Source organism: Platichthys flesus, chromosome 10 (assembly GCF_949316205.1).
Source record: "Platichthys flesus chromosome 10, fPlaFle2.1, whole genome shotgun sequence".
Taxonomy (NCBI): Eukaryota; Metazoa; Chordata; class Actinopteri; order Pleuronectiformes; family Pleuronectidae; genus Platichthys; species Platichthys flesus.
The window spans coordinates 10,427,207-10,440,232 of record NC_084954.1 but is presented as its reverse complement, the minus strand read 5'-3'; the positions used below and the strand labels follow the sequence as shown (position 1 = coordinate 10,440,232).

Sequence of the window (13,026 nt, the reverse complement as noted above, 5' to 3'; positions counted from 1 at the left end):
GTAGCATTTTGAATTTTAAATGAATCTTTAAATTGACATTGGGCTTGAAACGCTTCTCATCCCTTCAAGAACAAGTATGGAAAGTATATAATCATTTCAAGTTGTGCATATGTGGGTGTCTCCTTTATATTTAAGTATTTTTTTACACCTGTTTGTTTGCGTCCTCTACAGTCAGGAACAAGATGAGGTACAGAGCTCAGGCCTGCATTAAGATTCAGAAGACTGTCCGCATGTGGTTGTGCAAGAAGAAGCATAAGCCACGGTGAGTCTGCCCCTGTTACACACACACACACACGTACACACACACACACATGCATCACTCCAACCATCTTCCTGCTGTGTGACCTTTGCCCTCTTATTCTTTTTTTCCTTTTTATTTTACCCTGTACTCTCTCTGTCTTTATTCAAATGGCTTCACGCTGGGTGAATTCTGATGGCTTTCCCACATCGTGCATTTAGGACTTCAAATCAATCCAAAAAGTAATCTGTTGTGAAATGACGTGTCACTCTGCTGCTTTGGGAAATACCACACGACCCGCCGTATTGGGTTGCACTTGGAAACATGGCTCCAGTGCAAGCAACCATTTAGATAATGGGTCTCAAAGGAAGGTTGTTGGGAGTCGATTTTAATTGTGAGTGGCAGATTGTTTTAGTAGAAACGTTTCAACACTTCGAACATGTAGTTGTGAAGGCTGTTAACAGTACAAAACAGATAAATGGGGGATCATTCATTTCAGTCCATCTTTATTTTGTCTATATGGGGATATAGATACAGTTTTGGTCAGCTGACATTCCATTAACTCTGACCCTTGTTATATCTCTGCTTGCTCCTATGACCTATGAGCAAATTTTATTAATATATGATAAGCTGGGTTAGCTGGTCACCCCAAGTCACAAATGATTGGAATAATTCATATTTATGCACCTGAGTTCAAGATGACTCATCATAAATATTTGGAATAATTTTTGATGTTAAAATCCCCAAAATGGTTTTAGAAATGTATTTTATATTCAGTCACAGCCGAGCAATTGTCAGAATTTCAAATTTTTCTATAAGATTTTTGTCACTTTTTTAATCAGAGTCCATTTGAATCAAACTCTTGTTGCTCTCCAAATTCTTAAAAGCATGTTTCCCTCCTCACAGCATCGATGGTATGGTGAAGGTTCGGAATCTGAAGAAACAGATGGAACGGTTCAACGAGGTGGTGAGCGTGCTGAAGGAGGGCAAACAGGAGATGGCCAAACAGGTCCAGGAGCTGGCCTCCTCCGTTGACGCCCTGCAAGCCAAGATAAAGGTGAGAGACTGCCTTCTCTTCCTGTAGCTTCCCCCCCCACCCCCCCTTCACAACATTGTACACGTTGCCTTTTTCTGAAGTACCCCGTGTCCCTGTCTTGTTCATTCTCTCATAATCAATATTTTCAATCACCCCGGGATCAAAAGAAGAGCCGGGCGGAAGAGAAAACACTCTCCTCTCCAATGATTTAATTTAGTGAGGCTGTTTTGCTAGATTATCAAACTGGCTTCATGAAATCCCAGCTCTCCCTGTGCAATATGCACCAGTCTTATTGGACCCTCCAGGTGCAGCAGATCATCACAAACCCATTCGATTATTATGCAGAGATTTGGGCTCTGATTTAGCTTTCGTCACCCGGATGGAATCATCAGGTGTGACTGGAATGCTCATGGGTTCCTCAAGGTATCCTGATTGACACCCACGCACCAGTGACCCTTGACCCTTCCTCCCCCCTCTACCTCCCCCTCTTCTCCTGTGTTCCTCTGTTAGCCTATTAGCAGCCCCACAGTGGACACTCGTGGCACCGTGCGTGCTCAGAAATCGCTCCCGGCATGGCATCGCCGAATGAATAATGCAGGAGGTGCCAATGGCTGTCATTCAGGCCGCTATACGTGGGGGACAAGACCTTGTCATCTCCCCTCCCTGTGCCCCTCTAATGAATCTTCACAATGCTGTGACCTCTTCTCTCCTCACCGGTTGTCTGACAAGCATAGCGGGGGGGGGCTCAGCATTGTGGCGGCAAGAGTGTCAGTCAGCAGCTTCCATTTGTTTTGCCACATGGGAAAGCTGTGCCACGGTAACTGAGGAGTGAGTGCCGAGTCAGAATGAGTGAAAGATTGTCGTTCTCCCTTAAATGCCAGTAGACAAAACTTGTATTCAACAAAACTCAGACTCCTGTGCCGGGCGTCCTGCGGGAATCTCACCAGATTATTATCAACAAACACCTTGTAGTGATGGTGTTCAAAGCAACACAGGGTTCTGAACTCTGCCGAGGCTCGAGGATGAGAATTGATTCAAAAGTTAGATAAAGTAAATCTTAAAAGTCTGTGTTGATTTTGTGATGGTGACCTGTCACGCTCCTTCTCTCCAATCGTAGACCACGGTGATGACCTGGAAAGAGATCGACACAGAGTACCAGGGGCTGGTGAAGCGCTCGGAGCAGCTGCTCTCCTCCATGCAAAAGAAGAAGCAGGAGGAGGAGGAGGGCGAGAGGCTGAAGCACATCGAGGAGGAGATGGACAAAGAGAGGAAGAGGAGGGAGAAGGAGGAGCAGCGGCGCAAACAGGAGGAAGAGGACAGGAGACTGTAAGTGACGATGTTGTAGTTTACATGATGGGAGATGTATGAAACTACAAGCTGTCCGCCTCATCTAAGATCTGTTTTCTTTATCTATAAACATTATAGGAAAGCAGAGATGGAGCTGAAGAGGAAGCAGGATGAAGAGGATAGAAAGAAGAGAGATGAAGAGGAGAAAGTTATACAGGTTTGGACCTTCGTCATTCTGTTTTGGATTCCTGCTGAAAGGTTGAAAAGTCAAGGACAAAAGTTTAGGAAAAGGACACAACATGTGTTTAGAAACCCAGTGACCCCTACTCCCCTGCAGGGGGACAGTATTATCACAGTTACACAAGATGGTTTCCCAGAATTCAATGCGTCAGTTTCCCCAGTAGCTAAAACAAGCGGCCAATTAATTGATCGGTAGAACTGGTAGACACATAATTGATCTGCGAATAAAATATGATCGTTTGAATACATTTTTATTCAAGTAGTTTTCCACAAGCATCCCCACACACCAAGGATATTTCTAAAACTTTCCCTTCTTCTGCAGCTACATAACAATAAGTTACCTTGAGGCAAATGTCAGGAGTGTAGAAGAAGAATTTGACACGGCACCGTACTGAGCTTACAAACGAATCCCAGTGCAGAAGAAGAAAACAGAGCTACAGCACCAGATCGATTCTCATGTTTCCTCTCAGCGGTAAACTCTCCTCTCCGACTGAAACATTCATTTGCTCTTTGGACTCCCATGGCAGCGGCCGGGTCATGACATTGGTCTGATTCCCTGAGGGTTTCCCGGGGGGGGGGGGGGGGGGGGGGGGGGGGGCTGTTGATTGATGATTCCACTTCTACCACTGAGTTCCCCCCCGTAACTGAAATACTTCATCCCCTACCTGGTCACCCTCCTGGCCTTTCCTTGCAATCCGTTCATCCGTCTTTTACATGCACATCCCACCTTGTCTACATCCACTGCTCTTTTTATTCAGTCAACAGCAGTGGGACTTCTGCACCAGGACGTCATAGGCCACGTGTCTCAGGAGACAGAGATTGTTTATCGTCCAGCTCTAAGCCTCACAGCAGCAGAAGTGAACTCTGTCAGTGTGTAACTTCAGTGGCACTTCATGTGTTCTCTGCTGTGTCAAAGGTCCGTCTGGCACCGCACTCCTCCTCTCTCCAAACTTTTAGAAACGGTGTCCTTAAAAGTAGGGTTATGTATGGGGCAGTTGGGGCATTCATGTGATGTCAGAATAATTGGGAAAAAGAGTTGCCGGCTTGGTAAATTCACCTGAATGTCATCGCAAGTCGGAGAAGACAAAGTTCACTTACAAACCAATCCACATCATTTTACAATCAGCTCTAAATAGTAGTTTATAATGTCAACTTGTCAAATGTTTTACTTTTGTCATTTGCAAACTCAATGTTTAAGTGCATGTTTCACCTCTGAAACTTTTCTTTGCTGTTCATTATTATCTAAATATTAAAAAGAGCTATCAAAGTTTCTTTATCGCTCTAAACAAATAAATACAACACATTTTGTTTATAGCGTTAATGTGCACTTCACTTTACTGCTTACTTTCCTACAGGAAAGTATTCCCAAGTGTTACCCTTATCACCCTCAGTGGTGGAATTCCTATTTTCTGAGCTATTTTTTAATCTAGTTGTTTTGTGAGCATCTCACATGCCTTATTCTCTTATTCTGCAAACTATGAGTTTGAAAATGTGTAGTCAGTAGAGATATTGATTTTGTAACTGGGTAATGGTCAAAGACTTGGTTGTGTCCTTATGAAACATACAAATTAACCAGATATTCATAGAAAGTCTGCGAGAAGAGAAAAAGATTGATTCAATAGTTCTATATGTGATCTTTTCATTTTTGGATTTTCCTTATATTTTGGGTGTGTAGCATCCCTTTTGATTTTTTTTCCAAATACATGTTTATACTGTATATGTATGTATAGTCTGAGAGAAAATAACCAAGAGAAAGGTTTAAAGTAAAATGCAGATCATTGTTCAAACCATCCAAGTTTTCTGTTTTCTAATGCTTGAGTCTGATCATGTATCCAGACTGATGGTCGGACTATTCTACAGTATGAATAATGTATTCCTTACTGGAAAGGATTTCATATTTAAAGCTCCTCAGAGAAAAGGATCCATTGTGCACTTCATTTTCTATAAGGAGAAAGGTGCATATACTGGATACTGCTGGATACATATATCTATTGATTCATACATTTACAGCAAAGTCTATTTGGCAAGTTTCACTGGAAAGAATAATTAATAAGTTCTCTGATGCACAAAGTAAAAAGCCGGAGTTTGAATATGGGTCAAACTAAATGTTCCTTGTTGTTTTATACTTCTCGGTTGTGTCTAGACAAATGATCAGTAAAGCTTTATCAGCAGCCTGGATAAACAGGTCTAATCACAGCTCAGCAGAGCTCTAACTGTTATGAAGGGTCTGGCGCTCATATCAGCACCGGTAATTAGACAGGATCTAGGATTTTGGTAGATTTGATTGAATAAACACAATAAGAGTAAATATGTTGTGGCGTGCATTGTGTGTGTGTGGATACAGGCGGAGTTGGACGTCCAGCTGGCTGTGGAGCGTGAGGAGCAGGTCCAACGCACCACCGTGGTGGAGCAGGAGAGACGGGACAGGGAGTTAGCCATGAGGATCGCCCAGAGCGAGGCGGAGCTGATCACCGAGGAGGGCCAGTTGGACCCGAGCCTGCGCAGGTACTGCACCGCGCGTGTGAACCCAACGCACACCTTTGTGCAGACTTTAACATGCATGTGTAACCGCGTCTCCTGTTGCTGTGTTTTCTCCCAGCGAAGAGACTTTTTCAGATCTTCCTATCTCCTCATCCTCAGCCAGAGCCATGTAAGCTATCGTTGCAGCGATCCGTGACCGCCCCCATGTCCGAGCACACCTAACACCAACACTGATCCCCCCCCCCCCAACTGTCTGTCTCTCTTAAACTCGATCATAGCACTAAATCTCGCAGATGATGAAAATAGATGCAAGATTACACCAGCAATGCAAAGCCAACAGAAAAAAGGACCAATCAAATTAAGATATTTGGTCTTTTATGTGGCAGGAATCTTGAATAAAAATAAAAATAATTTCTGATCTGCTAAAGTCTGCAGTGTTAAAAGCTTTTCTGTTCCCTTTGCAGTGCTGGTGCACAACATAAACTGATGAGCATGACCATCTATGTGATTCCCCTCTCTCTGATACTCACTGTTAACAAATGTAGCTTGTCAGGTGTCCTCTAGATATATATATATATTTAGGTATATATATATATATAGTTTATAACTGCTTCATAACTGTATGATATTTACAAGAGAAAATCAACTTGCCTCTTTCCATCTGCTACAACCTGTAATCCCTTCTGTGATTTTAGTCGATTTTAATTTTGATCTTTACTTACTCACTAGCAAAAACAACTAACAATATTGAGTTTGACAACTCAGATAAGATTACATTTGCAGAATGACATTCTTCTGTTGAACGCTGGTGGTGATTGTGTGTGTAAGTTAAAACCAGACAACCAATCCAGACAGAGACAGAAATAACAAAGGTGGGGGCAACTCGGGTGGTTTTATTAATTGCAGAACAGCATCATCGACCAGAAGAGCGGAGCTGAAAACATTTAAACAAGTTGACAAACACGTTTGGGTTCATGATTGAAATGAGAAAACCCCAATAGGGAAATGAGCTGTGTCCTTTGATTGGCCGACGAACAAGTTGCTTCTGCAATAGTCTAAATGCAGAATAAATATCATAGGGTAATTCTTTATTAAGTTAAATGTAATATAATATATTATAATATAATATCTGGAGCTATTCAGGGGCCCTGACTCGTAATGCCCTAACAAAAGGGTTGAGTAAAATAAAAATAAAATATATCTATTTATTTATATATAAATAAATAAATACAGAATTAAATAATGTAGAAAAGTATAAATAAATACATTATAAATGTAGAAATAAACAGAAGATAATAGAAGAAATAAATAATCGAAATAGAGAAATAGCCTTTTCCATGTATGTATTTAATTATTTATATTAAAGCATTTTTTTGGCTCTCATAGTTGAAAACTGAAACAACTGTTTCAATGACAGCTCTGACGTTTCTCACCCACACACAGTAGAATGTAGGACCACGCCCTTCATACTTTGAACTCGGATACTTTCTCATTATCCGCGTCACTTAATTAATATTGCCGGGAGAAGTTCTCTCTCTCACTCTGTGCACTCCTGTATCTGCAGGTGCAGGGAAAACAGAATTACATTTGATCCAATAGCCTGTAATCGTGTCAGTGTTGGCTCAGGCACCCAAGGGGCCGTACATGCGTCTCCATACAATTCCTCTGAGTCGGCTGAGCGGCTCCAAAGGCTAGTGTTGCATGTGCACACACCAGAAGTTACGCTCACGAAGGCATGCATGCAGAAGTAAACACACAAATAAACACACGAATTGGGTGCCATTGTTGGCATTGTAGCTGAAGGTTGACCTAGAGACCTCAGACTTCCTCCACCTTCCCCTTCCTCCAGATTCCTCTTCCCTGAATCACCTATTTCACGATCACCTGCAAATCAAAAGCCTTCGGCCTTCGTTGCACTTCCACTTCTTTGTCACTCGCTGGCAAGTCTGAGCCAGACTCAGATTCATCTTTCCAGTCAGTATGAATTAAACCTAAATGGCCGGGTAATCTGCTTGAGGTTCTTAATAGATCCGTAATCCTGTACGCTGAGACAGTGGCAGCCATGCTGACTGTAAATAGAGGAGGTAAATCCTTTGTATTATTGAATTAGCAGCTCCAGCTCAGCAGGGAGGCTGGAGACATGAGATGAGACCTGCAGCAGCAGTCCTGTGAGCAGCTGAATCTCTGCACGGTCGGTTTGATTTATAAAGTAATGCAGGGCTTGTGCTTTTTCCAGTCATTTCACGTTTTCATTAACATAAAAAAAAAAAAAATGACAACGCCAGCAGATGTACAGTGAGCTGGCATCTGGCAAATTGTGACATCAGAATAGCTCTGCATTATTTTAAGCGGAGTTGACACAGCAGGTTGTAAGAATATGGACAGACTCCGCTCTTTGGCTCCCCTGCTGTCTGACCGGCCTCAATGGTGAATTTGAAAGAAGTGACACATGCATATTTTTCCCCTCTCTCCCCCGGGCTCGTCTCCTCCTTGCCACAGAGGGCCCCTGGTGCAGGCCACGAAAGCCGCCGCTGGTGTGAAGAAGTATGATCTCAGCAAGTGGAAGTATGCCGAGCTGCGAGATGTCATCAACACCTCCTGCGGTGAGAAATCCCAAAACACTCTCAAGCTCTACAACAAAAAAAAAAGTATGCGCACCATAACCAGCCGGGAAGAACAGTTCGAGGTGGAGAAGATATTAGTGACACACCTCCACCCGGCTTCACTACGAATGTAATTACAGTTTGCAGCCCCCTCGTAAGTAATTCAGCAGCAGCTCATGTTTTGTCACTTTTCTATTACACAAACTGCACAGCACACTCTGGAAACACAAACAAGTTCTCCATCTGCACTCTGGCACTTTTCCCTCTCGGTAATTTTGTTTTGAGTAGCTGACTGTTAAAGAGCTGAGACTGCACATGTGGACACGAGATGCCTTGGCGGAGAAAATCTAAAGATCGATTCGAGGAAGTTCCCACAGATGCTGCGGCTCATCACCATACGCTTTAGTGGGAGAGAGGAAATTATCCACCATTATGGCGGATGGCAGACTCCTGCCCTCTCCTAGTGGTTCCCAGGAAAGCCGCCCGTCAGTCAGTGTGAAACGCAGAAGGCTCTCTGCTGGCTCCCTCCACGACGCCTGTATGAGTGCCACAGTATACAGTGTGTTACACTCTCTGATGAAGACAGCTGGCTAATTTGTGAACCCCTTTGCTTTGCTGGTGCTGGTGGTGATATCAAAAAGTTGTGTGAGGAGTCTGATCATGTTCTCTACAAGTCATATTTTATATATCTCACTGTCCTATGAGACCCTCGCACCCCGTATTACCTCACATGTTTGTTTGTAACCAAGATACACAACAACAACCGGATGTATTACCACAAAACTTGGTTTTCTTTCCACTTTCACTCACATTATACGTTTGTCATACTTTCATGTTTCGCCACGAGTTCATGCTCGGTGCCACTGTTTGATTCCTCAGACATCGAGCTGCTGGCGGCGTGCAGACAGGAGTTCCACCGTCGCCTGAAGGTGTATCACGCCTGGAAGTCCAAGAACAAGAAGCGCGACGATGACGGCAGTGACCAGAGGGCTCCCAAATCTATCACCGATTACGGTTAGTGGTACAAAGTCCTCTCAGTAGTTCACTTTCATGACATGCTTCACCTGCGGTTATGAGCACTGATCTGGGTTCCCCTCACACCTCCCCTCCAGTAGACGTTCAGTTTCCGGGTGACCTTTATTTTCTCCGCTTTGGTCTCTGCCCAAATAGCCTGCCAGTGTTTTCTAAAATTCAATTAACTGTCAAAAACGCAGAAACAGCTAAAAATGCAGCCACCTTCTGTCTGGCTCCGTCAGAAATATTTGTTTTTAATTAGCAAGTAACTGCCAGACATGGCTCGTCAGGTTCAGCGACTGCTTATGTGACAGCTCGCTGCTTCGCTAATTTCACTCTGAGCTCAACCAAGCATGGAGCATTACACACGCACACAAACACACACACACACACACACATACACACACACAGGTGTTCTGCGTTTCCTTTCTCTTTCGTCTTGAAAAACAAACATTAAACTTGATGGGGAAGGAGGAACATTAGATTCCCTGTAGCTTCTACTTTCACGATATTTACTTGCCTCTCTCTTTTGATATGACAGCTCCTGAAAGCCGCACTGGCTGCGCTTTGTTCAGATCCTGTTCTCGGCTCGGCTGATGCACCAGGGTTCTTATCAGAGCCATTTCATAAGAGGCTAAAAGCGGCTTTATGTGGTTTTTCCCATGCAGTGTTTACTTGGGCATTTTACTGGGTCCTTTGTGATATTTCTATGTTTTGAAAGCTTTAATCTTTGTTTTCTGCTCGGCTCGGTGTGTTTTTGCTGAAAGTGAAATACGCAAAAACAAAATTTGAACCAAACAACAGATATTTTGTTGTCAACACAAGCCATCGAAAGTTAAAATGCTCGCACTTTGTCTCGCTGTCCCTCTGCAGCCGAACAGAACCCAGCTCCTCCGATGACGGCCCAGCATCAGGAAGTGGCCATGAACCGGCAGCAGCGCTACTTCCGCATCCCCTTCATCCGGCCCGCAGACCAGTACAAGGACCCGCAAAATAAAAAGAAGGGCTGGTGGTACGCCCACTTTGATGGGCCCTGGATAGCCAGACAGATGGAGCTTCACCCAGACAAACGGCCCATTGTGTTGGTCTCAGGTGAGCCAGCAGCTTTCAGTCGTATTCTGGAAACAATTATATTTAACATTTATGCTAATGTTTCCGAACAGCTTTAGCCTGAGGCAAACAAATGAAATGTAGAGTCGACCTGGCCTCGCAAATGATTATAGCTAATCCACCTAAAAAAATATTGTTTTCTTATTTTCTTTCTTTCTCTCCCTAATAACCTAATGATAATATTGAAATAATTTTCCGTCTATTTCTATATTTTTTTTACTTTGATACCTAATCAGGTTATCGGGCCTGTTAATACGGTTGTGATAATATATGTAGCAGTCTGATATCTGGTATTGTTCGGCGCTGTGAAGGTTTTGTGTTTATTGTCTTTGTACGTTTCTTTGTGTTATGTGTCTGTGGTTAATTAAAAACAGGAAATATTTTACAGGCCTAACTTATAAAAGTATTGAGTATTTAACAAAAGAAATGAGATAAAAATGGTGTTACATATGTTTTTCATCTTGTGATGCCATCGATTTATCTCAGGTTTGCAAATGTTATATAACCAAAATACCCAATTCCCTGTCAGAACTATATATACACAAACTTACTAATTTATAAAGATATAAATCATAGGGATTTACTTTACTATGACTTACATATTCGATATTATAAATTAATGTACACTGTGGCTAACCACGGCGGTGATCAGGATTCTCTCTGTCCACCACTCAGGTAAAGACGACATGGAGATGTGCGAGCTGAGTCTGGAGGAGACGGGCCTGACCAGGAAGAGGGGGGCGGAGATCCTGCCCAGGCAGTTCGAAGAGATCTGGGAACGCTGTGACGGGATTCAGTATCTCAAGAAAGCCATCGAGAACAAGCAGGCCCGCCCCACGTACGCTACCGCCATGCTCCAGAGTCTGCTCAAGTGAACCACAGCGCACAAGATAAGCACACCAGCACCAGTCTGGTCCTGGACATGACACCGATACACACTCACAGACATGCACATGTAAAGGGCAGCGCGGAGCATCGGTGGCTTGTTGGTTACCACAGAGAAAGATACTGAATCGTCTCATTTTTAATGTTGGTTTATTTTCACTTTTTATAACTTTGTTTTTTGCAGTGGAACACTTCATTGGTGCAGCGTTAGCATTCACTGCTTCTTCTTAGTCTGTGATTGAAAGTGATGAGGCCTTAAAATGCAATTTCACTGCACAAAACCAAGGAAGTCTTAACTGTAGCTCTAAACCTGGAACCTTAACAGTCTGTGATAGGGACAAACAAATAGACTTAAAGAGAAAACCTGTAGACATGCTGTGAAACAGTTTTGTCATTTAAGTAGTTGTCATGTGAATATAAAGACTATTATCATTCCCTGCCTATAAATACATCTGATTTGATTAGAAGCAATAATTTCATTTTTCAAACTTGTGTACTTTGTCTGGCTCCAGCCCCCTGCGACCCGGCCGGATGATGATGGATGTGTTTTCTTCCTCAGATTAATGTTATATACTTAAACATGACACTCATACAATTAACAAACAGAATGCTATATTTACACAAAATATAATCTCTTCCTGTATTTAATTAAATTCTCTATCTCAGAGGTTCTCATCAATGGACCCTCTACATCAGTGGTTCAATCTTTTGCTCTTCACAGACCCATTAACTGACACAAATTAGACCAAATACCTCTATTTGACAAGACTTTTGGTTTTAGATGTTTCTATACAGGACGTGTATGAAATTCGGGACAAAAGTAGTCATACAATTCATCACTGTGTTACTTGGAGGCAATTATAATAAAAAATAAATGATTCCCTTTTTTTGACATCAGATTGAAGAAATAACTTTGTGGCTCATTTTTAAATCTTTTGAGATCTCTTTCTCTCTGTAGTTGCAGAATGTATTTTTCTTCCAGAGAATCTTTTTTGATGAATGTCCTGGTTTGAAGTATCGTGTTTTCCTCTGTTAGCCTTCATTATTTTTCTTTTCTCTGTTGAATCCTTGATAACGTTTTTTGTATTGTTGTTTATTTGATATGTACGAGGAGAAGTGTAGAGGTTTGTTTGCAGTTATGTGGGTTTGGGCTTGTTTTACAGACAATAATGTAACTGTTGTGTGCGTGTTTGTTCATGTAATATTTTATCGATCTGATTACTTGACTCTTCTGTTGGTTGTGTCATGAACTTTCTGAACATCTCAACACTCTGCTGTAACTTATGACTCAATGTCATACGTTCCCTCTTTCTACTTTGGCCTTTGCTCTGGAAAACTGTAGGAAATAAACGTATGCTCCCCACGTTGTTCACTCGTCTTTCTTATTCCAGGAGATATCACCAAAGTTAGAAACACAGCTGTTATTGGCCTGTGCTCTGTAACTGGGTCTGACATCAAAATGCTAATAGCTGCTTACAAGATTAGTGTGTAGATTAATTAAACAGCAAAGCCTAATGCACGGCTGATGTCGTCACCGAGCTGAGGCTCACTGCCGTCCAGTGATCAGCTGGATATAAACAGACGTAAAGGTCTCCCCAGTGCAGCTGTGATACTGGATATTCATAACAACACAAAAACTCTCAATTTAAATGTCCCTGATTTGACTGTAAACACTTTTTTATAATATTCATGCTGCTGTACAAGAGGCAGCCAGTGGCTCTCTAGACATTCTGGTTTCAGGTTGTCCATCCGTCCCTTTCTTGTGAACACGATATTTCAAGAACTCCTTGATTGAATTCTTCACATTTGAATCAAAAATTCACTGGGACTTAAAGATGAACTGATCAGATTTCAGTGGTTGGAGGTCAAAGTTTTATTGCATCTGGCTCAATCATCACTTGGACTCACCGATTACCCGATTAGAATTTGAAGCTCAAGGTCGCTGCGACCCCACAAAACCCTTTTGTCTCGTGAATGCCTCGAGAGAACTCTTTCACATTTGTTTAATCTTGACTGAATTAGATTAGGGTGGTCAAAGGTCAAGGTCATAGTGGCCTCCCATGATATGGGTTTGGCTTCATGAATATGAATATTAAGTTTTTGAGGGAATATCTTCAGATTTTGGCCAGTTG

General features: G+C 42.4%; 1 protein-coding gene across 2 annotated transcripts in view; it reads left to right on the top strand.

Moving 5' to 3' along the window:
• The window catches only part of myo6b (myosin VIb), a 39,892-nt gene extending 27,635 nt beyond the window's left edge, over positions 1-12,257 (top strand). Inside the window, exons 24-33 of one of the 2 annotated variants that reach the window (XM_062397269.1) lie at positions 172-262; positions 1,145-1,295; positions 2,392-2,600; positions 2,700-2,778; positions 5,146-5,306; positions 5,401-5,451; positions 7,782-7,885; positions 8,765-8,899; positions 9,773-9,991; positions 10,685-12,257. In XM_062397269.1, the coding sequence (XP_062253253.1) occupies positions 172-262; positions 1,145-1,295; positions 2,392-2,600; positions 2,700-2,778; positions 5,146-5,306; positions 5,401-5,451; positions 7,782-7,885; positions 8,765-8,899; positions 9,773-9,991; positions 10,685-10,884 (1,400 nt within the window). In that variant the 3' untranslated portion in view covers positions 10,885-12,257. The remainder of the gene's footprint in view (positions 1-171; positions 263-1,144; positions 1,296-2,391; positions 2,601-2,699; positions 2,779-5,145; positions 5,307-5,400; positions 5,452-7,781; positions 7,886-8,764; positions 8,900-9,772; positions 9,992-10,684) is intronic. The other variant, XM_062397270.1, reaches the window with a different exon arrangement.
• The last annotated feature ends 769 nt before the right edge of the window (positions 12,258-13,026 follow it).